We start from the raw sequence: 22806 nt of genomic DNA on the forward strand, positions 1-22806 counted from the left end.
GATTATGGTTCTGTTGATTGAAAACATACTTGGCATTGCAGATAATTTCAATGTGTGGACACACCGCTGGCAACTTCTAGTCAGTTAATTCAGGTCATGGAATCTCCTGAGTTGGAAGGACCCACAAGGATCATCAAGTCCAGCCCTGGCCGTGCACAGACACCCCAACAATCCCACCCTGTCCCTGAGAGCATTGTCTGGGGACTGATGTTTGTTTTGGTGGTCCTTCCTGCATATCCCCTTGGAAAAAATACCAAAAGCATTCCAGTGTGCCCCACCTGCTGTCCCTGCAGCCCCGGCCTCAGCTGCACACGGGCTTTAGGAAGGAGAACAGCTTTTGTTGAGCTGAGTGCAGCAGATCCTGTGCTGCCTCAGCACTGCAGGCCTGAGTGTGTTCTGGTGTGTGACACCAGGGAAAGTCTCCATCTCCTGCAGGCAGGTGCCTGCTTCGTTTTCCTGCTTCTTTGGCCTCCTTCAGGGGGTGCATGGGAGAAGGGAGCAGGGAGACTTGAGGCTGGAAGAAATGAGCCCTCCCCAGTCTCCCAGTGCCCTCTCCAGCAAGTAAAATTCCTTGGGCAGAGGCACATCCATTAACCAGCCTGGCAGTTTCTTCCTTCCAAGCGCATGAGCAGGAACATGAGTTCCTGGGCTGTATCCCAGCAATGACCCCGTGGATATCCACAGGCAGGGCATGCCCATTTAGGATGGTGTGGGAATGCTAATGGGAGAACTGCAAGCCAGAAGCTGGGAAAAGCTGCAGGCTGGCCACCATGCCTGTGCTCACACTGGAATGCTCCCTGATGTGTCTTCTGCTGTTCCTCTGCCAAAAAGGAAGGGAAGAGAAGTCACTCTGCCTTGACAAAGCAGGGATGGATATTCCTGGTCTCTTGGTCAAACATACTTGCAAAATCTTCTTCCTTTTAAACTAACATGGCTGTGCAGAGGTGACTTGACAATTGCTCTGCTGGTGTTAAAAGTAGTCTGTTGTTTTATGTCATTACATATAATCCAGTGCTGTTATTCCCTCTTATTATTATTGATGGCACAATTAATCCAAGTGTTAGAAGGGAGAAGTGGAATTTTATTCCTCTTCTATACATACCTTTAAGGTATTTATAACATTAACTGTTTATAATTACCTTTAAAAAAAGGTGTTAATAAAAAGAAGTTTATTTTTCTGTGTACACCACCCCCATCCCCCAAGATGAAGCTTTATTATTTTTCTTGTGTATTCATGTAGGTTGTCAGTATAGCAAAGCACTCCTGTGCATGCCAGCCCTGGTGAGACACTGTTCTGTCCCAGTTTCCTGCACAGAAGCAAAGGCACAAATCCTGCATGTTGCAAACACTGTTCCTGCCACATCCCAAGTGCCTGCGATCCGTGAATTCCGTGTGCACCACACGCCCTGTGGGTGCCTTGGGTGGCCTGAGAGGAGCAGGCTGGTTGCTCTGCACCACCCCCAGAGGTGTATTTGGGTGTTTGGAGAGCAGGGTGCTGATGGCTGTGCTGTGCTGGGTTCCCCAGGGGGCCGGACGCTGCGCCTGAGCCACGCGGGCGCGGCCGACACGGGGCGATACACCTGCGTGGTGACCAATGCTGCGGGCGAGCTGAGCAAGGACTTCCACCTCTCTGTCCTGGGTGAGTACAGTGGCATCTCTGGGGCAGTGCAAGAGGGAGCTTGGGACAGGAGGGAGGAGGTCTTCTGTATGCTTTGCTGGTATTTTAAAAAGCGTTATGCCAAAACATACATCCTTAGGGGAACAAATAAGTGAATACCATGGACAGAAAAACATGTTGTAAAGAGAAGTTTCTTTTACACAGATTCATAGAATCCCAGACTGGAGTGGGCTGGAAGGGACCTTAAGGCTCATCCAGTCCCACCCTTGTCATGGACAGGGACACCTCCCACCAGCCCAGGTTGCACCAAGCCCTGTCCAACCTGGCCTGGGACACTCCCAGGGATGGGGCAGCCACAGCTTCTCTGGGCACCTGTGCCAGGGACTGCCCACCCTCACAGCCAGGAATTCCTTCCCAATATCCCACCTAACCCTGCCCTTTGGCAGTGGGAAGCCATTCCCCCTTGTCCTATCACTCCATCCCTTGGCCATAGTCTCTCTCCAGCTCTCCTGAAGCACCTTTAGGCACTGGAAGGGGATCTAAGCTCACCCAGGGTCTTTCTCTTCTCCAGGCTGAACAGTCCCAGCTCTAATACAGTGCAAACCTTCAGTCAGTAGAACCTTTGGGATGACAAAGGGTATAGAACAGTGAGGTAGGGGATGATCCTGCTCACATATTTAGACCAGGAGTGGTCTAGCAGGCTCTTTAGATGCTATTTGGAACCATTATTGTGTGATTTTGTTCCATTACTTAGTTTTAAAAAACAGTGTATTTTCCAGAAAACACTGCTTTTTGGTTTATATCTCTTTGTTGCTTTTATCAACAACTCTTAGGCCTGATGCAGGTTGTCCCACAGCATTTCTGTGTAGTATTTTAGTCTCTTTTCTCTGAGGTGCTGAGCACCATCAGCCTCCCTTGCCTTCAGCTGACTCGGGCACATTCAGCCTGTACATGATAACTCCCATTCATGTCAGGTCATGTTTCTCTGATGAGCTCATGGAAGTGTAAGTGTGGTAGAATAGAAGAGATGGATAAACACTGGAGAGCATTCATTGTCTGTTTTCTTTGGAGGGTTTTAGTAGCAGGGTGTTCTTGAGGGTTCTGGGAATCTCTATTGCATAGGCTTTGTTTGCCTTGAAGAAAAATGCTCAGTGAAGCTGATTTCAAGTGGAAAATTCCATTGTTCAGCGTTCTCTTCCTTGCCCCCAGTCATTTCTTTGTCTTTCTGGAGGAAAGTTACTGGAATGTGGCCTGATGGTGACACAGAATCCTCACCAGCTCATTGTCAGTGGAAACTGTACAGAGACATGCCAGGGTTTCTCTGCATTGCTGGAGGAGGTGCAGTAGTTTGCAGGGAGAGCTTGGTGTAATAGGCACAATATTTATGTATCTGAGAAAGGTTTTGTGTGGCTTTGCCATGTTTTTGAAATTAATATGTGTTGACATCTTACTGTATTCGTTTGGGGCCAAAGCAATGAGTTGGTGTCTTTGTTTATGAATAGTAACATTTGGCCTGACTTAAGTCCTGAACTTTTATGATTTTAAGTTCTGTTTCCCCTCCATCTGCTTCCTTCACTCCAGTTTGAACCCTTCATAAGTATCAAAAATGTGATGTAACATTTTTCTCTGTTGACAGTGAGTTCTGTATATTCTCATGATTCTTATTTTTAATAAAACTGTTGCTTCCAACGTAGTGCTGGATCACAAATAAGCTGCTGAATGTGTTCGAATTCCTCTCTCTTTAGGTCTTCCATCTAGGCTGAAAGTTTTAATTTTGTAAGATTATTGAAGCATAAATTTGACTCCTTAGTCTGGCATTTTTGTTACAAAACTTGCCAAAGTCTCATGGAGACTGAATTTGCTTTATTTTTAAGTCTCCTATTCAGCCTTTTTTGGTTTGTAGTGCCATTTTCTTTTGGCCTGAATCTACCATTGCCTCTTCTTTGAAAGAAGCAATTGATCACAGCTCTTAAGCAGCACACCTTGATAATCTGTCCTCCCTCATCCAAAAGCACCAGGATTATTTGGAAACATGTCATCCAGCCCAGCCATACAGGAAGAGTTTCCTTGCCTTGAGTTGGCTGTTTGGGGGGTGAGACAGGTATTTAAAGGGGTTTAGCCTCTATTTCTCTAGAGAAAGGTAATTTGTACCACAGCAAGATGCTTTAGACCTTTATAGTTTGTTTATTCTTGTATGGAATTGGGTATATTTGCCTGCCTTCACATGGCATCCACTTGCTGGGGGTCTCTTGTATTGCTCTTTGGCTTTTTATGACAGTTTCTGTATAACCAAATGTGAACAGTGATGAGTTTGTTTTCCACACCCCGGATTCTCATCCCTCCTGCCAGGGTCGTGGAGCAGCCTGCTGTGTTTGTGTTGCAAGCAGGATTGTAAATAATTATAATTAGAAAGTAGACTGAGTACAAAACCTCTCCTAGTGAAATCTAGGAGCACTGGTATGGCAGAATTTCTCAGTTTGCAGTGCCTCTATCTTTGACAGTTCTCCTAAGGTAGGTTATTTTGGAGAAAACATATGTTTCCATTTTCTCTCCCTTGGCTTCCCTTTTAGTCCCCAGGCTCCACTAGGGTCACAGCAACATTAAGGCTTTTGTCACTGTGATTAATAGCTCTTTAGATCATCTTTAATTCACTCACTAATGACTGAGGGTCTCTCTGCTCTCCAAGTAATCGCGTGATGTATGAGCCCATAGTACACCTTGTGGCAGAGGTGAAAATCATTCAGGCAGTGCAAATATTGTCACGGGGACAAATGTTTTCCCTGTTAATAAAAATTAATGAATTCTACCCAGGAGCTACTTAAAGAAGCTCTGGTGAGAGAGATCCAAACACAAACAAGTTCTTGCTGCTTGGAACCATTAATTCAGCCTTTCTAGATATGTGAGGATAATTATTATTAGTATTTCTGCATCTACATAATAGATGAGAGAGTGGCAGGTTGATTTAATTACACAAATGCATTGCAATGCAGGTAGATCTGTCTTTCAGCTTTGCCCACGTGCTGGTCTTCACTTGAGATGGGTTTGTGCTGCTGATGTTGTGTCCTGCCTGTTTGCAGTGCCTCCAGGGATCGTGGGGGAAAACACGCTGGAAGATGTGAAAGTGAAAGAGGGGCACAGAGTTACCCTGACCTGTGAAGTGACAGGTAAAGGAACACTGTAGGACTTCTCTTTGCTCATCCAACTCTTGGTGCTGAATGACGTGTTCTTCATGGAATTTTCAGGGGAGTGGAATTGTTACATCTCAGATTTAATCCTGGTGCCTAGAGCAGGACTAAGCATTCCTTGTAAAGGTCATATGAAACGGAACAGAGGATAGTTACTCTGATGCTTCTTCTGTGGGATTTCAGAGGAGGTGTATATATAGGAAGTATATATAGGTGTATATATAGGTGTATATATCAGGAAGTTCAAAGTCTTAAGAAAGCATATTCCAAAACATCTCCCCACAGGGCGTATTTTAAAGGGACACCTGAAACTTGGGTTTCCCAGAAATCTTGGTGTACCCCAGAGGTCATGCAGCAACTCCTGTTTGCCCTTTTCTTTCCTGCCCCAAGGGAGCCCCGTGCCACAGGTCAGCTGGCTGAAGGATGGGCAGCCCGTGCCTGAGGATGGGGAGCACCGGGTGGTGTCCGGGGGCCGCTCCCTGCAGATCCCCCACGCGCAGGTCACCACCACGGGCCGGTACACGTGCGTGGCGTCCAACGCCGCCGGAGACAGGAGCAAGACCTACAACCTGAACGTCCTCGGTGAGGAGGAGGGGGCTGGCTCCTCAGGGAAAGGGCATCTCAGCAAGGAGGGTGGTAATCCCACTGCAGTTTTGTGGTGCTTTATTGACAGTAATGCCAAACTGATGCCTTGAGAAAGCAGGACTCCAAGCCAAGTTGGTGTGGGATAAGATAAAAAGTGGAAGTCGTTTAATGTCAGAGCTGGGGCCCACAGGAATACCTATTGACACGCATCCTGAACACTGATTTTCCATGGTTTTATGATATTGTCCACCCAATCTTCTCTTCACACATCTCCTTGGTGCAGCCCCGTCCCACCCCTGGCACACCCTGTCATGAATTGAGTCTGGGGGAGAGTGAGACCCTCTTTTCATTATCGTTGTCTTCCTCAGTACACATTGGACCCTTGGAGGTTTTCCAATGTTCTGGCTCTGAGGTCACTCTGCCACTGTTTATGTCTAGTAGCACAGGCTTCAAGATATTATTCAGCCTTCTACTGTGAAAAAAAGTCTAAATAACTAATGAAATTTTAGTCATTGATGTGGGATAGGGGTTCGAATACATAAACATTGAACTTAATACTAACATGTTAAAGTCTGCATTTTTGCTACAATTACAATTACTTCTAAAATCTATAAAAAATTAGAAAATCAATACAAATCAAAACCCCTGTGAGGCATCAACAGCAGTGTGCAAGTCACCTGTCTGCAGTTAAAATTGTATAGCTTAGTAATTGGTAAAAGGTGGTGGTTCGATAGAGACACCAGTGCTGTCCTTCAGGCAATAGAGAGCAGGAAAACAGGGAGCCCTAACAGAGTATCATCCCTATGGAATGGGCTCATTATTAGTCAAGGAAGGAGCATCTGAAGAGCACTTCAGATTGAGATCTCTTCAGAAAAGCTGAAACCATCTGCAGTTCTCACTTTGTTTTTTCCGTGAGGGTTGTTGCACAACCGAGTGCAAACAATGGGGAGTTTGTTTTCCACAGCCTGGTTTCCCAGGCTCAACCCTCCTTCCACCATCATCAGGCAGAAGCTCTGCCAGCTGCTGCACAAGGAGTGGTGGCTGGATTCCTGGTGACCTGGACTCAACAAAGTAATGGAAGGGGGCTGGATTGCACTGACTTGGGAGCACTGCTGACTTCAGGACCAAACACGAAGCCAGCTGTGTGCTGTCTGACTCTGGGTTTCGGTGCTCCTCATAGAAATGCCTCCCAGAGAATTGAGCCTGCAGCCACATTCCTAGGCTGAACAGGGCCCAGAAACTTGGCTTCCCAGAGAGGTCCTTCCTGTGGTTAATGGTTTGTTGTTCCTAGTGGCTCCAAGCATCGTGGGTGCAGACAGCCAAGGGAATGCAGAAGGTGTCACCGTTGTCCTCAACAGCCCCACCTCCCTGCTCTGTGAGGCTTATTCCTACCCTCCAGCTACAATCACCTGGATGAAAGATGGGAAGCCCTTAGAATCCAGCAGGAACATCCGCATTCTGCCAGGTAAACTTCTGTTGTTTCTGAGAAATAACATTGCATGCTATTCTTTTATTGTTTAGTTTTCTGTTGGAAAATTGAAGGATATATTTCTTTTAAGTGCAATGCACTGGCACAGGTTGGTCAGGAAAGCTGTGGCTGCCCCATCCTTGGGAATGTCCAAGGCCAGGTTGGGTGAGGCTCTGATCAGCCTGGACTAGTGGAAGGTGTCCCTGCCCATGGCAAGGGGTGGGACTGGAAAATCTTTAAGGTCCCTTCCCATCCAAATCATTCTCTGACTCTGTATTTGTACTTTGGTAGCACTTCCCATTCCAATATTTTTAAGTGCTTCACAATTAAATGATTATTAATTTGTATTTTATTTGTTCTCAAGTATTTAATCTTTTGTTCCATAAAGCTGAGTGCTGGCAAAATTCATATGAGTTAACAATAAATATAAATAACAGCAATTAAGTGTGGAAATTAGATGGACAAAGATATAAACAACAGCCTTAGTAAATAGAATGAGGTGATATTTTTCTAGGTGATTAATAGTTGGCCCTTTTTCATTTGGGCTTCACTGGTAACACTGGAGTAATGTAGATGGACCAGTAGTTTAGGCTTATTAATTGCAAGGACTCAGAGGAAGGATGAACCCTGTCTAGATATCTTTAAGAAATTTCTTGTACAGGCCTATGGTAGCAGATTTTCCAAGAATCTGCAAACAACAGGAGTTGTGATGCACAGCACCCCCTGAATTTGCACTCCTCTGCTGCACATGGTGGTGAGCAGTCAGGCTCTGGTGCTCACCTGAGGGCAGAATTTGGACCAAAGGGTTGGAAACACGCTGCAGAAAGTATTTCAGTCATTGGGGAGCAAGAGGAGGTGCTGTTAAAGCTCCGTGTCTCTTGGCAGGGGGAAGAACCCTGCAGATCCTGCGTGCCCAGGAGGACAGTGCTGGGAGATACACCTGCACAGCCACCAACGAGGCCGGGCACACCTCGAAGCACTTTGAGGTGAACGTCCACGGTATGGAAACATGCCCTTTTTTTTTTCATTGCCTTTTGGTTTTGCTTTCTTCCATTTCCCCCCATTGCCCTGTTATCTGTGCTGGTGAATATAAGAGTTTCTATTAATGGCTTTGTTTAGCAAACCTCTCTCTGCATTGGCCCATGGCATTGCTGGAGGAAGGACACTACAACAGTTTGCTGTTGTGTCCTCTGCAATGCTGCTCTTGGACTAAAAGCCTTTGTCCCACCCAGGGGGAGGGTGTTTAAGAAACATGGACTTCAGTTTCTTCTGGAATGCTCTTTGTAGTACTGATTTTCAGATCAGACCAGGGCAGCACAAAGGGAGATGTGAGCAGAGAATCTCCTGAGCACAGAAGCTATTTCAGAAAAACAGTAAAGGGAGGTGACCTGTAACTCCTATTGGGAAACATTCTTGAGTAAGGTAAAACAGAAGGATACTGTTTGTCTATCCTTCCATAAAATTCCATATGCACAAAAGCTTTCCCACTGTCAGCACATTGTCCTTTGTGCCTAATATTCAGTTTTAATGTTCAAACTCTCCATTACGAGCTCAGTCAAGCATGATTTTTACCTTTTTTTTAATTATTTCCTAGTCTGAATTGGAGTTGCTTTGCCCTCTTACAGTAACCATACTGTTATTTTAATTACACTAAGGCCCTAATAAGGCCCCATTGGATTTGGAATAATGAGAAGATGACAAAAAAGTTCATTAATGAAGCATGGCTATATAAAGCTCCTCACCCCCAAAAGCCATTGCAAGGGTCAGTTGTCAGGGTCCTGTAAGCATTAGGAAGAATTTAAAATTTCCCATCGAGGGAAAAAAGAGAGTGGAAAATGCTTTGAAAGCATTTGAAATAATTTAAGAGATATTATGAGACCGGTCTTGGGGATTGCTGAAGACTTTTGTAATGTTCTGGTTTCTTTCTCATTCAGAAAGAAACAACATTTTGCAACACTGGGATTTCAGGGCAGTGGAAATGTTGAGTTTTGACCAGCTACTTTGAGTGTGGACTTCAGTTCAAACATATGTTTCTGGGAATATTAGTTTCCATTAAAATGCTTTTTAATGACTACAATACCCTGAACTTTATGGCATTCAAGCCAGGCTCATAATAAAGTGCTGTAGTTAGGTAAGGGTGTAGTCAGGTTTGCACATTTATAAGTGTTGAACACAGTTTTATGTGGTTTTTTTATATAATAAATGTACCAAAAATGGTTGAAAACACATATGTATATATTAATACATATTTAAAAGTAAGAATTTGGCTGTGGGCAATTTTATGTAAAGGAACTTGCTTTTCCCTAAGGTTATCAGCCAGGGTTTCCCTTTGAGGGGTTGATTTTGAAGTGCTGCAGCAGCCAGCAGGTCAAGACAGTGTCTCTGCTTTTGTTTCTGTGCAGTTCCCCCCACCATCACCAGAGGGGACCTCTCGGGGACAGGGCTGTCCCCCAGGGAAGTGAAGATCCGAGTGAACCACAGCCTGACCCTGCAGTGTGAAGCTCAGGCCGTCCCTGCTGCTGCCATCAGCTGGTACAAGGATGGACAGGCCAGTGCCCAGCTGGGTTCCTTCCATGGGGATGTGCAGACAGGCTCATGTTCTGTGCTGCCAGTGAGCTCACTCACCCTTCCCACTCTGCTGCAGGAGCATCGCCCCTTGCACATCCTGGGGCATTTGCTGTGGGCCAGACCTCTGCAAATCCACGTCCTTGCTTTCCTTTGGGTGCCTGGCAGTGCCCTGAGACACCAGTACTGGAGTTTCCACTGGCCTGAGCTGAGGCAGATCCATGCCTGGCAGGAGCATCCTATGTATGACCACAAGTCCCTTGGCTCTTGTGTAAAGCCCCTAAGGTCTGGTTATAGATGGGTCCCCTGAGTGCTGCCCTTGTGGGAGTTGCAGAGCCTCCCACTTGGTCCTGGCAGAGCTCCCAATGCCCCAGGAGGATCTGGCTGCTCTGTGAGGGACGAGGGGCGATTCCCACCGCGATTCCCACCGCGATTCCCACCACACACAGCGGCATCCGGATGGAGCAGCAGCTGGGAAGGGGAGGGCCACAGGGCCCTACTCAAATGCATAATGAGCAAATATAAAGAAATGGTGCAACTCCTGCAAGAAAGAGGAGTAGAGTCTCTCTCTGGAGTAGCTCTTCTTGGTAGGGCAGTCATCATGAACCAGCAATTTCTGGAGTTACTGAGCATGTGGAAACAGCCTGGAGTCAGAGGGAGACTGTGTATACACACTCAGGCTGATTCTGGGATCTCCTGGGACTACTGATTGGATTGCCAAGGAAAAATGCTGCTGGGGGGGTTGAGAGGTCCCCAGAAGCAGTGGCTCTCCACAGCTGGCTGCCACTGGCACAGCAGCTGCTTCTCCTTAGGCTGCCCCTGGCTTAATGCCTTTCACTCCCATCCATGGACTGCATTAATTGTTCCCTGCAGGCTGGAAGTTCAGTGCCAACTCCATAATCGTAGAAACGTGGGGTCCCAGAATGGTTTGGGTTGGAAGGGACCTTAAGGCTCATCCTGCCGTGGGCAGGGGCACCTTTCACTGTCCCAGGTTGCTGATGCAGATGAGCACACCTGTCCTGTTTTCCCTTCTGAGGCAGACAGGCTGTGTTAGTGCAATCCCTGCTGCTCTGTGTGATATTCTTCTGGGACAGCAACACTAATCCTATCTCTCTGTGCTGCTGCTCTGCCCAGCTCGTGTTCACACTGTGCCCTTGCTGGGCAGCAGATGCAGTGGGGGTGTAGCTGGGTGAGTGAGATCCAGTTGTTCACCCTTCAAAAAACTGATAGTTTTCCATGTGTAAGTTTCGCATCATCTCATTGGCTTGACTGGTGAGTTCAGGTGGATCAGCCTCCTTGAATCCAGTGTCAGGAGAGTCCTGGTGGGGGTGGCATTGCTCCTCTCAGCACTGCTTGACTGGGTTAGGAGTGCTGCAGACCCACAGCCTAGAGGAGACAGCTGCCACAGCCAGTTCTTGGCAACTGTGTAAAGAAGATTGTCTCCAGGAACTTGTTTACTCATATTGCTTCCACAAATGGCTGTTTCCAGTGTGTGCCTTGCTAAGTATTAATTTTCCTATCAAATTACATTACAGCCACTGAAGGCAGATGACCATGTCCTGATCCAAGCCAGTGGCCAGACCCTGCACATTGAGGAGGCTCAGGTGTCCGACACAGGCCGTTACACTTGTGTGGCATCCAACATCGCTGGGGAGGATGAGCTGGAGTTTGATGTGAATATACAAGGTGAAAAGAGACTCCAATTCTTCTGGTAGCCTCCTTTTTTAATTGTCTGGGATGTGGGAATTTATAATTTTATATCCTTTACACCTCTTTGCTGGGATTTTTATTTCATGTATATTTTACTGATTTTTAAGAGTTATTTGCTTATTAACAGTATTTGATTATTTAACAGTGTTGATTTTATTTTATATGTTGGGACAACTAACAGTTTTTCTGAAGTCAGTGGAATGACATAACAACTCTGGTCTTCCTCTAAATCAACATGAAAAGGTTTTTGTTTATCTTAAACTAAGACATCATAATTTATTTCTCTGTATGACATAGTTTTTAGAGACCCCAGACATCTGCATTCCATTGGCCTACACCCTGTTTGTAAATACAAGAAAACAATCATGAGCAATTTCTGAAAATGTAGACAAAATGAGAACCAGATACCTTACTGTTTAAGTGTTGTTGATGAATACCCTCTGTGTTTGTTAGTAGGTCATCTTACACTGTTATTTACTGGCCTTCAGAAAATACTCAATAGATTGCTCAATTTTCATTCTAATGAAAAGAACTAGAACTTTCCTGGGCAATTTGAATTGAGGGGAGGGATTGATATAATACATTTAATTTCTATTGCTTCTATTTAACATTTTCATCTCATGACTTTAAAACTCACTCTGTCTGCTGCGAAATGCTAACATTTTTCCTCTCCTTTGTTGCAGTTCCTCCTAGTTTCCATAAGCCTTACAGGGAATGGGAAGCTGGGAACACAGTGGATGCAGGGAGAGCAGGAGTAATTAAAGAGGTGATTGTCAACAACCCACTGTCACTGCACTGTGAAACCAATGCCGTGCCCCCGCCCGTGCTCACCTGGTACAAGGATGGCTCTCCCCTGAGCTCCAGTGACAGGGTCCTCATCCTGCCAGGTGGGTGTGCAAATGGCCCTCTCTTACCTTAAGCCATCACAGGGATCAGGGGATGGAGCAGCTCTGCTGGGAGGAAAGGCTGGGACAGCTGGGACTGTTCAGCCTGGAGAAGGGAAACTTTGGGGTGACCCAATTGTGGCCTTGCAGTGCCTGAAGGGGCTCCAAGAAAGATGGTGAGAAACTGTTGATAAGGGATGGAGGGACAGGACAAGGGGGAATGGGTTCCCACTGCCAGAGGGCAGGGTTAAATGGGATATTGGAAAGGAATTGTGCCCTGGGAGGGTGGGCAGGCCCTGGCACAGGTGCCCAGAGCTGTGGCTGCCCCATCCCTGGGAGTGTCCCAGGCCAGGTTGGACACGGCTTGGAGCACCCTGGGCTGGTGGGAGGTGTCCCTGCCCATGGCAGGAGGTGAGACTGAATGGGCTTTAAGGTCCATTCCCACCCAAACCATTCTGCAATTCTATGGGGAAGAAATGGCCTCAGTGCTGGTACTTATATCGTAATAACACACTTTTCCACTTCAGAATATTTCTTTAATATTCTTTTCAGACTCTTGGCTGGAAAATGTTTCTCTCCAGTCCTTGGCCTTAGGCCGTTTTATTTAAAATAGTAATCCGTAAAATGGTGTGACCATCACCATTTAACTCTCTTAGAGCATCATGGAATCCCAGAATGGTTTGGGTTGGAAGGGACCCCAAATACCATCCAGTCCCACCATGCCATGGACAGAGACACTTTCCACTATCCCAGGTTGTTCCAAGCCCTGTCCAACCTGGCCTTGGGCACTTTCATCTGTTGAATAATAAAATACAACAATGATACGTTCTCTCATGTGTTCCTGATCTATTTCCTTTCTAAATTTGCTTTGGCAGAGTTATGATTGGAGTAGAAAAACCTTTTACCCAAGCAGTGAGGCATGGAAATCATGTTCCCAGCAGAAAAGTGGCCATGAGCTCCTATTTACCTCGTGGGAAAGGGGTAGAGCTTCCTATAGTCATGGGAGTCTTGTTATGCAGGGCTGGTTTGGGATGGTGGGTGTAAAGAAGGGCAGTGGTAAGAGGGCGATGCCTTCTTGTGCCTCTTGCTCATCCGTTGCGAGAGCAATGACAGTCACTCCCAAAATGTGTTCCTCAGATGTCCTCTCCTTCTGAAGCTCTTTGTGTGGCAAAGCTTTCATGAGGAATAGAGTAGAAAGTATTTCTGAGCTCCAGAAGTGAACCTTTTCAGTTTGGAACAGAATAATCTATGCTGATACTTCCCTTTGCCTGCTAGTTCTGTGCCATCTGACTGAGCAACAGTTGAAATCTTGCTGGAAGAACAATGCCTGGCTGCACATTCCTGCAGGGCATTATTCCTCTGTGTGCTGGTTTAAAGGGAAACCAGCAGGAGAAGTGAACCCAACACAACAGAGATTATAAGGCAGAGTTACAATTTAATAACAATATTACAATAAATGCAGTGACACAAAGAGAAATTGGGTTTAACCCACAAACCCCAGCAGTCTAACCCAGCCCCCTGGGGCACAAACACAGTGGGGCTTTTGGCCCCTGTGCTGAGCCCCATGTGGTTCCCTCGAGTCCAAAGTAAAAGGAAGGGACAAACCTGTTGGTGCAGATGATGGCACAGTCTGGTGGAGAGTGGTGGTCTTCTCCTGTCCAGGTTCTGCGTCTCCTCTGGATCCCACAAGTGGTCCCAGAAGTCCCCAAACCCCAAGATTATATTCACTCAGGTGCAGGTGGGAGCCCCTAGTCCCTCCCCCAGGGCAGGGAGTTCCACCCTGGGGGATCTGACTCTGGGAGTCAGGGGGGATTTTGGAATGGTTGCTGGCCCATGAGCAGAGCTGAGCCCTCAGGTGGGTGTGGAGGTGCCAAGGAGACCCTGGAGGGGAGTTCTCTCAGTTCCTGTCTTCCCAGGCTTCTTTCCCAGCCAAGATTACATCCTGAGGGGTCAGGTGTGCCTTGGGCAGCTGCTGCAAATGGTCCATTGTTAACAGTTCCTGAGAAACGGTGTAGAGGGTTTAGAATGCAGAGCTTTGGTCACACCCACACAGGGATAAACTGGTCCCACCTGCTGAACTAGGACACTCTGTGAGGACTTACTAGCTGTTTTCTGACCTTTGGGGTGCTGGGAAGGGGGGGGGGGGGGGGAGGGAGCGGGCTGTCTGGGCAGTCAAGGTGCCCCTGACCCCCTGACCCGTGTGTTGCTTGCAGGGGGCCGGGCGCTGCAGGTGCCACGTGCCCGACCCGCCGACGCCGGGACCTACATGTGTGTGGCAGCCAACGAGGCCGGGCAGGACTCCCTCCACTACCGTGTCCACGTGCTCTGTGAGCTCCCCTGTTTCCCCCTCTTCTGCTGGGGCAAACCTTTGGGCTGCTGTACCAACTAAGCCCAGGGTTCCTTAGTGCTTGTAAAGGCTCTAAGTTCTGCATGTTTGTAAAGTGCTGAATGAATGTGTTTGGGGTGCTGCAGGTATAGAGCTGCACACAACTGGGTGAAAAGAGCATCAGTGTGTTTTAGTTCAGAATGTTTGTGGGTTGTTATTATAGGAACTCCACTACCCCTCTCACCCTTCACCAGAAAGAAGAGTGTAGGTAGAAATCCAGGTTTTATCTTGGTATCACATGTTCCACCTCCCACTGAAAATTCTGACCAAGGCTTTTCTCTGTCCTTATTTTGGTCATCATTTTTTAAAATACCTGCAGAACTCCCAAAGGCTGAAGGGAATTGAAGATTTAGATGAGTGCCTGCACAACCATTTTGACCATCTCTTTTGTCTGTTGATGCACTCAAGGTTTTGACCTTGGGAAACATATTTCTTTACCTCTATTGCTGTGCACAGTACTGGAAATACTGATTTATTGTTATCAAGGGGTCATGCCTTGGAAATCACTTTTATTTTGATGGCAAAGAACATGGTGGGCTAATTGGAAAATGAGTTTTCTCCTCTTCTCTCTGTTTCTGTGAGTGACTATAGTTCTGCTGCAGTCCTTTGAGTTATACTGTTGTTACAGCTGAACTGCTCTTGGGATGTTTTTATCTTTCACTGGATTCACAGGAGGTTTCACTACTTCCCTCTGAAAACCCAGTCTGATTTAAAAAGCAACCTGAGAGGTGCTGAGTGCCAGCATTCCATGTCTCTGCAGTTCCCCCTTCCATCAGTGGAGCTGCCGGGGCCGTGCCCGAGGAGGTGACTGTGCTCATGGGCAGGGTGGCAGCTCTGGACTGCATTCCCAGTGGGAGCCCTTCTCCAAGCATCACCTGGCACAAGGATGGCCAGCTCCTGCCAGAAGATGACAAACACACCTTTTTGTCCAATGGAAGGAAGTTACAGGTAGCTCATGGTGGAATCTCAGACAGAATCTCAGACTATTCTGAGTTGGAAGGGACCCACAAGGATCATCGAGTCCAACTCTTCAGTCAATGGCCCACACAGGGGATTGAACCCATGACCTTGGCATTATTACAACCAAGTTTTAACCAACTGAGCTGATCTCAGGAAAACAACCAAGGCCACACTGCCCATAAACACAAAAGTGTTTAGTCCTTCTTTTCTTTTTTCTTCAAGGGGCCGCAAACGTAAGGGGGTTTTGTCCCTTATTCCTGTCCCTTGGGTGCTTCTTGTCATTCCCATGGAGTTCCCTTAAACTCAACTGTTTTGTGTGAGCCACATGAGTGAAATCACTTGGTTTAAAATAGTACTGACTTTTGTGGAGAAAATAGTGTATTCTGAAGAACTTCCCCACTTATCAATAAATTAAATTGGATAAAACTATGAAAACAGTTAAAGATCTGGGCTTAACCCTTCCCACTTGATTCTTTCACAGTGTTGTCTCTGTATTAGCTCCACAACCTTATGTTCTCTTTTTCTCCTTAGATTTTGAATTCCCAAATAACAGATACTGGCAGGTACATCTGCATTGCAGAGAACATAGCTGGAAGTGCCAAGAAGTATTTTAACCTTAATGTTCATGGTAGGTACAATACTCCATAATTTTCTGTCTTCTGTCAAATACTCATTTAGCTTGATGTATGAATTTTAGAGTGCTTAGGCACACCCTTGGCTTTCTGCAGGTAAATCATTTACTGGGTGTGGGGGGGATTCTGACAGACTAGAAATCAAATACCAGTTTAAAGTCCCTTGGCAACACGTGGCTCTTGATACCCACATGGCTTTAGCTCCTTACAGGTATTGCAGAAAGGTGGAAGCTCCTTCTGAGGGGGCCTGGTGCAGTGCTGTGTGTGTTTGCTGGGCCATGACATCACATATTATAAGCAGGCTGAATTATAGACTGTTTTGATATGTTCATAAAATTCATTTGCCAAGGAAGTTAATGGTTAGAAAGCATTAAACAAAGATACACAGCGTTGTAAAATTTCGGTTGCCATTTAGAAATGTGCCCTTTGAGCTTCCTTTCTGTTCTCTGTTTTTGGGCTTGATGTAGTTAGAATAGGGCTGCAATAAATTTTGGACTTAGGCATCAGAAGTCTAAAACAAATGCAATCAAGAAATTAGGGCATTTGTCTTAAACCTCTCCACCACCTTACCTTCCCTCTCCTGGTAGCTTCAGAAAATCAACACATCTCTAATTAACATTTCAGAGGAAACCCAAACTTCCATTTTCATTTCTGCCCACTCTTCTTCCCCTGACTTTGAGCTTTCCATCCTGAATTAAAGAGCAAAGGAGCATTATTCCCACCAATTCCTCAGCACCATTCCATGTTTTAACCTGCCAGAGAATACTGGCAGCTCCATCTTTATCTGCTTTATTTGCAGCCTTGTATCCCAGCCTTCTCCAGGGGATCCTTTGGCACTGCCTGGCACTGGCTGAGCTTCCAGAGTCCACCCTGGATAGATCAGAAGTGTTGTCTCCTCTCTCTCACTTAATGCAGGAGCAGCGTCCCAGCAATAGGAGGGTGCAGGTTCTTCCATACAGATTAATTCCATTTTCCTAATTCACAAGTGCAGCAGAATTACATATTAAATGGCAGAAATTTATAGGCCTGTTTTCTACCCAGTGATCCAACTAGGCAAAAATAGTGTTGGCATGGGAAGAATTTGCCCTGGAGGACTTACTTTGCTCTGAGGACTTACTTTCTTTCAGTGGAGTCTGTTCTAATTTTCTGATGTGTGAGTTTTGTTTTTAAATCAAAATATTTTGCTTTCCTTGACATTTGTGTTTTAATTTAAACTTCTTGTCTTTAAAATATTTGTTTACAGTGACCATAGCCTAATCCTATTGAAATACTGGCATGAAGCTTCAATTCTAACTGAACTGAATGACCAATTTAGGTCTATTATGCTTAATGCAATTTAATTTGAAAAATTAGAGTGTAGCTGTTCAGGAAAGGACCACACAGGGGGAAGCACTGAGGGAAATGCATTATCACTAAGCAGCATGATCTGTGTCTTGTCAGTGTCAAAAAAGGGGCTTATTTCCAGCATTTTTGTGTGTTTCTAATGGAACTGCTTTCATAAATTTCAATAAAATATTGAAGATGATGCTTTTTAAGAGGTCTCCAAGGTGAGTGATAGAACTAATAGAAAACCTTTCAAATCTTTGAAAATAAGCACCCAGTTTTAAAATCTCAACCTTTATCCTTAATACAGAATAAATAGGTAGCTTTCCTCCTGGGTGCTGTAGCTGAGCCCATTCATTACTGCTTCCCTAGGCACATACAAACACATTTGCATGTGCAGTTGACTTGTGGTGCCTTTGTGAGTGCTTTTTGCTGAAGAAAGTGAAATCCTCCTCTTTTTAAGCAAGTTACATTACAGGCAGCTGAGATTTGGCCCTGGATATTAAATTATCCACTGCCAATAATCACATCTGTGGGAAAGGAACTGTAAAAGTAAATAAATATAAATAACTATCAAATGTCATCAGATCAGAATTCTCCACTTACTCTAGTGAACCATTTAATGCTCTTTATCAGGGAAATATCCTTCAGTTATTCCAAGCTGAAAAATATGGACCGAATTCCCCCATTTACATGGACTTCTTGTTTCTGCAGTGCCCAGAGGAGCCATAAATTTGCCTTAATGACTGGTTTGTGTCACTCAAGTGACAGCAAACAGCTGGAGAATTCTGGGTGGACATGGGCCAAAATACTTCAACATTTGTGTCTTTGAAGAAGAGGATTCTGTGGGCTCTTTGGAATGATTTTTCCACCCTATAGAGCCAAGAACATGCTTTTGCTTTCCTCTTAAGAGTTTTATATATCCCCACTGCAAAAACATGGCAGCAAAAACTTGGGGGTTATTAAAAGGAAGAGATTTACAGGCATTTCATTTTAAGCCGTTCTTGTAGAAAGGTCACATGTTGAAATATTCCTGATTTAAAAATACTGGGACTTGTATGCTTAGAAAATGCACCCCTTGGAGCAATGGATGTGGAAGTGCTTAGCTCACTGGTAAACACCAGGTTTGGGGGGTTACACAGCAGCTCTGAACCGAGTCAGGAGGAGCCATTTGGGGGTCTCTATCTTGGGAAATGGACTGTTTCAGAAAGAACAGGGGCCATAAGAAATCAGGAAGGAGGGATAGTCATCCCACACACCCTGCCAAGGTGGAGCCATTCTGAGCTGCCTCACACAGCCAGAGTCTGATGGGCACAGTGTTACCAAACTGGTGGTGCCTCAGTCAGGATCTCCTGTAGGTTCCTTAGCCTTCCCAAATCTCAAGCACAGAAGGACTGCAATGAAATAATTAGTATTTTTGTGACTTAGAGGAGCAAGGAATGACCTTTAGGTTGGTTTCAGTCATGTTTCCAGATGCATCCAGAAAACAAGTAAAAGACTTTTGTGACTTGGACCTCTAGCAAACCCCAGCAATTCAGCTTTATTTTAGTAAACCTGTGGAACATCCTTTGCTGGTCCAGTAGTAGATACCATTCATGTGTGTTTCTCTCCACAGTTCCTCCAACTGTTGTTGGTACTAACCCTGAGAATCTGACTGTGGTGGTGAATAATTTCATCTCTCTGACCTGTGAGGTCACAGGCTTTCCACCTCCTGATCTCAGCTGGCTCAAGAATGGACAACCTGTCAGTTCGAATTCCAACACTTTCATTGTGCCTGGTGAGGAATCTCAGCTATTTCTACAGCCTTTGGGCTCAGCTTCTGTCTGCTTTATCTGATGAGGTCCATGGCCACTATTTCTGGAGCACAGTGCCTGTGCTCAGCCTGTTGGACCTGCAGTTTTCCAACAGCATTTGGAATTAACACAATCTCCTCTGAGTTAATCTCCAGCCTCCTGTCTTTGCCTCAGGTGCTCGGATGCTGCAGATTCCCCGGGCCAGACTGCCAGATGAGGGGGAATACACTTGCATTGCCAGGAACCAAGCTGGGGAAAGTCAGAAGAAGAGTTTCCTCACTGTTCTTGGTTTGTTTTTTGCTGTTTTCTCAAACAATACCCATTGCTTGGAAAACACAGAGGACTTTATCAGTTTTGCTAGGTTGTTTCAACAAACCAAAAGCAGAAATAACTCTGAGCTTCTCCTGCAGTGCCCCCAAGCATCAAAGCCCCCAGTGGAGCCTCTGTGACAGTGCTGAATGTGAGGGTGGGCACCCCAGTGACGCTGGACTGCGAGTCCAATGCCATCCCCCCCCCAGTCATCACATGGTACAAGAACAGGCTCTCCATCTCGGAGTCTGCCCACGTGGAGATCCTGGCAGATGGGCAGACGCTGCGAATCAAGGGTGCAGAGGTAGGCAGGCTGTGGGCAGGCTGCACTGCCACTGCTCTGCCACTGGCAAGCCATTGCTTTCATCTTGATTGGGGTGTTTTACTCGCTCTACATAGAACATGTTTCCTGGAAGCCTTTCTTTGTGTAAGAAGGACCTTGAGCCGGCAGAAGCAGAGGAGGGTGTTCATGTCTCTAAACTGTAGCATTAAAATACGACTCCATAATGATTCTTTTTCAATGTCTTTTTCTTTCAGGTTTCTGACACAGGCCAGTACGTGTGCAAAGCCATAAATATTGCAGGACGAGATGATAAAAATTTCCATCTTAATGTTCATGGTGAGCACTCTCTGCATTATTTACAACAGTTAGTATAAGCCCCCTAGAGTCTGTAGGTTAGGCAAGTCAAAACACTTTACCAAATATTTGGTAACCAAGCCATTCTTGTTGCCTCTGTCCAATTCACAGTGCCTCCAAGTATTGAAGGCCCTGAGCAAGAGTCGGTCAGTGAATCCATCAGTAATCCTGTCACCCTTGTGTGTGATGCTGCTGGGATTCCTCCACCAACATTAGTGTGGCTGAAGAATGGAAAACCAATAGGTAACATTCTCTCATGCTTTTTACTCCTTGTTTTCCCCAAGTTGAGGCACCGCTGTGCTATTTGCTGTCTCTTGGTTGTTTCTTTTTCTGTCTCTAGACAGATCATTCTGGTAACTGATTGCAATGTTTGTTTTGAAATTTTGGTGGAAGGATTTCTCCCCAGTGAGAGGTTTGCTCCCCATGGCCTGGTTTGCATAGATGATTTGTTTACATGTTTTCAGAAAATTCAGATTCCCTTGAAGTCCATATTTTGCCTGGTGGGAGCAAACTTCAGATTGCTCACTCGAAGCTTCTCGACAGTGGGACCTACACTTGTGTTGCCTCCAATGTGGAGGGAGAAGCTCAGAAAACCTATGTGCTTTCCATTCAAGGTAAGGGAGGAGAGGACAGTGAGCAGAACTGGTTAAGGTTTGAGTGTGACATTGTGTCAGTACCAGGAGTACTGAGATAACACAAAAAAGGGGAGAATTCAGCCCGTGTGATCTGTGACTGGGGAGGGAAATGGTTAGAGGATTATACTGTTAGAAATGTCCATGGAAAAGAACATTCCCAGCTTCTGGCTGTGGAACTTGAATGCAGTGGTGCAGGCTGCGTGTGTTGGCTCCTGGTCACATCCTTGCTCCTGCTGAGCACTGGAGAAGACTTGGGGGTTGTGGAGCACCACACATGGGTGGATTCAGGAGCACTGATACCTGTTGCCTTTCTTGCCATAGCAAATGGGAGGAGTTAGCAAAGACACACTGGCAGAATTTCCTTAGGAATACTTTTTTGCCCCCCTGGCTCCAATGGCAAACCCTTATTTGTTATGGAATTGCCTCCTGCCTCACTGCATGTCACCCTTATCTGCAATGATTGTGTTTTCCTGTGTTCCTAATGACTCATCCCCGTTAGTTGTGCTGGTGTTCCCCTGCCTGTCAGGTATTCCCTAAGTTTAGAAATTGAATATTAAGCTGTAAATGTGACTGAAATTGTTTGAAATGCTCAAAACTTACTAGAGGACAGGCTAGATATGGCTGTGGTTAGGATGGAGTAAGTGTGTGGCTGTTAACAGGACTATGATGGTCTTGATCAGAGAGTCCCAGAATGGTTTGGGTTGGAAGGGACCTCAAAGCCCATCCAGTGGCACCCCCTGCCATGGGCAGGGACACCTTCCACCAGCCCAGGGTGCTCCAAGCCCTGTCCAACCTGGCCTTGGACACTCCCAGGGATGGGGCAGCCACAGCTTCTCTGGGCACCGGTGCCAGGGCCCAGCATCTGTTGCAGGTGCTGCTCTGGGTGCTGGTGCTCCCGAGCTGCTGCAGTGGGACTGTTCCTGGGTCAGGCTGTGTTTCCTGCTGCTGACCCCTGTGCCCCTGCTGTGCTCTGCAGCTCCTCCCCACATCGTGGGCTCCGAGGTGCCCAGCGAGGTCGGGGCTGTGCTGGGGCAGCGCGTGCAGCTGCCCTGCAGTGCCCACGGTGTGCCCACACCCCGCCTGAGGTGGCTGAAGGACGGCAAGGCTGTGGCCAGTGATGATCTGCAAAGAATAAGGCAAGCAAAAATAAGCAGAGTGTGTTCTTTTCTATTATTTGAAAGCTTGGAGGGCCTTAAAGAGGGAGAATAAAAGAGGGCCCTATGAGGGAGTGTGAGGAGGGCCTGAGCTGGAGCTTAGCCAGTTTAAGAACTTCATCTTCCTCTTTAACTTCTATGGATCTTGCATGATTTGTTGCCACTTTGATTTTTTTATCTCTTTTTTAAACAGAAATAAGTATATGATACTTATTTCTTTCTCAGTTAATAAATTCCATTAATGTTGATCAGCCTTCTGAAAGTGTATTAAGGTCAGTAAGTTTCGTTGAGTTCCTTTGGAGGAGAAAGATCTGAGGCATGGAAACATTTTACTTGATGCTTTTCATTATGTGTCCTTCAAAAGCCTGTCTGGAACTGAATCCTAAACCAAAGCTAAACAGGACATCTCTAGGAAAAACTTCCTAGCCTATCTCTAACAATAACATTTTGCAGAACACAACAGTTCTCTCACCAATGTCCCAAGAGGACAGAGGTAGTTCTTTACTGTCCAAACCAGACTGTTTCTTTGCCAGGTCAGAGGAACACTGACCAGCTCACTGTGCTTTGTGATGCTCCTTGCAGAGTGAGTCCAGATGGCAGCACATTAAACATTTCCAGAGTGCTCAGTTCGGATGCAGGGAAATACACTTGTGTGGCCACAAACCCTGCAGGAGAGGAGGACAGGATCTTCAACCTCAATGTGTATGGTGAGCTCTCACACCCAGAGGTGGGGCTGGAACCTGCTCCATGATCCAATCTTTGGGCACCATCCCACGGGAGGGCTCACAGAGCAATGCCTGCCTGCAGTGCAATGCTGCCTGCACATGTTTCCAATTGCATGTCCTGTAGATCCCACAGTGTATTCCAGAGGATGTTCTGTCAGGGACAGGATTGCATTCCGTGGTAAATGTGTTTGTGGATAAACAGGGATTAATTCCTCTAGTGGAGTTTGTAACAGAGGA

The 22806-nt window shown here is 46.1% G+C and overlaps 1 protein-coding gene across 1 annotated transcript in view; it reads left to right on the forward strand.

Annotated features, from left to right (window-relative positions):
• The window catches only part of HMCN1 (hemicentin 1), a 197608-nt gene that overhangs the window by 129899 nt on the left and 44903 nt on the right, over nucleotides 1-22806 (forward strand). Inside the window, exons 47-65 of the mRNA XM_071564920.1 lie at nucleotides 1526-1639; nucleotides 4696-4782; nucleotides 5194-5385; nucleotides 6680-6853; nucleotides 7742-7855; nucleotides 9259-9404; nucleotides 10957-11107; nucleotides 11815-12018; nucleotides 14229-14342; nucleotides 15162-15349; nucleotides 15893-15989; nucleotides 18932-19093; nucleotides 19284-19397; nucleotides 19520-19722; nucleotides 19956-20037; nucleotides 20167-20298; nucleotides 20520-20669; nucleotides 21667-21826; nucleotides 22427-22551. Coding sequence (XP_071421021.1) covers nucleotides 1526-1639; nucleotides 4696-4782; nucleotides 5194-5385; nucleotides 6680-6853; nucleotides 7742-7855; nucleotides 9259-9404; nucleotides 10957-11107; nucleotides 11815-12018; nucleotides 14229-14342; nucleotides 15162-15349; nucleotides 15893-15989; nucleotides 18932-19093; nucleotides 19284-19397; nucleotides 19520-19722; nucleotides 19956-20037; nucleotides 20167-20298; nucleotides 20520-20669; nucleotides 21667-21826; nucleotides 22427-22551 — 2709 coding nt within the window. The remainder of the gene's footprint in view (nucleotides 1-1525; nucleotides 1640-4695; nucleotides 4783-5193; nucleotides 5386-6679; nucleotides 6854-7741; nucleotides 7856-9258; nucleotides 9405-10956; nucleotides 11108-11814; nucleotides 12019-14228; nucleotides 14343-15161; nucleotides 15350-15892; nucleotides 15990-18931; nucleotides 19094-19283; nucleotides 19398-19519; nucleotides 19723-19955; nucleotides 20038-20166; nucleotides 20299-20519; nucleotides 20670-21666; nucleotides 21827-22426; nucleotides 22552-22806) is intronic.

The sequence above is a fragment of the Pithys albifrons genome, chromosome 10, assembly GCF_047495875.1.
Source record: "Pithys albifrons albifrons isolate INPA30051 chromosome 10, PitAlb_v1, whole genome shotgun sequence".
Taxonomy (NCBI): Eukaryota; Metazoa; Chordata; class Aves; order Passeriformes; family Thamnophilidae; genus Pithys; species Pithys albifrons.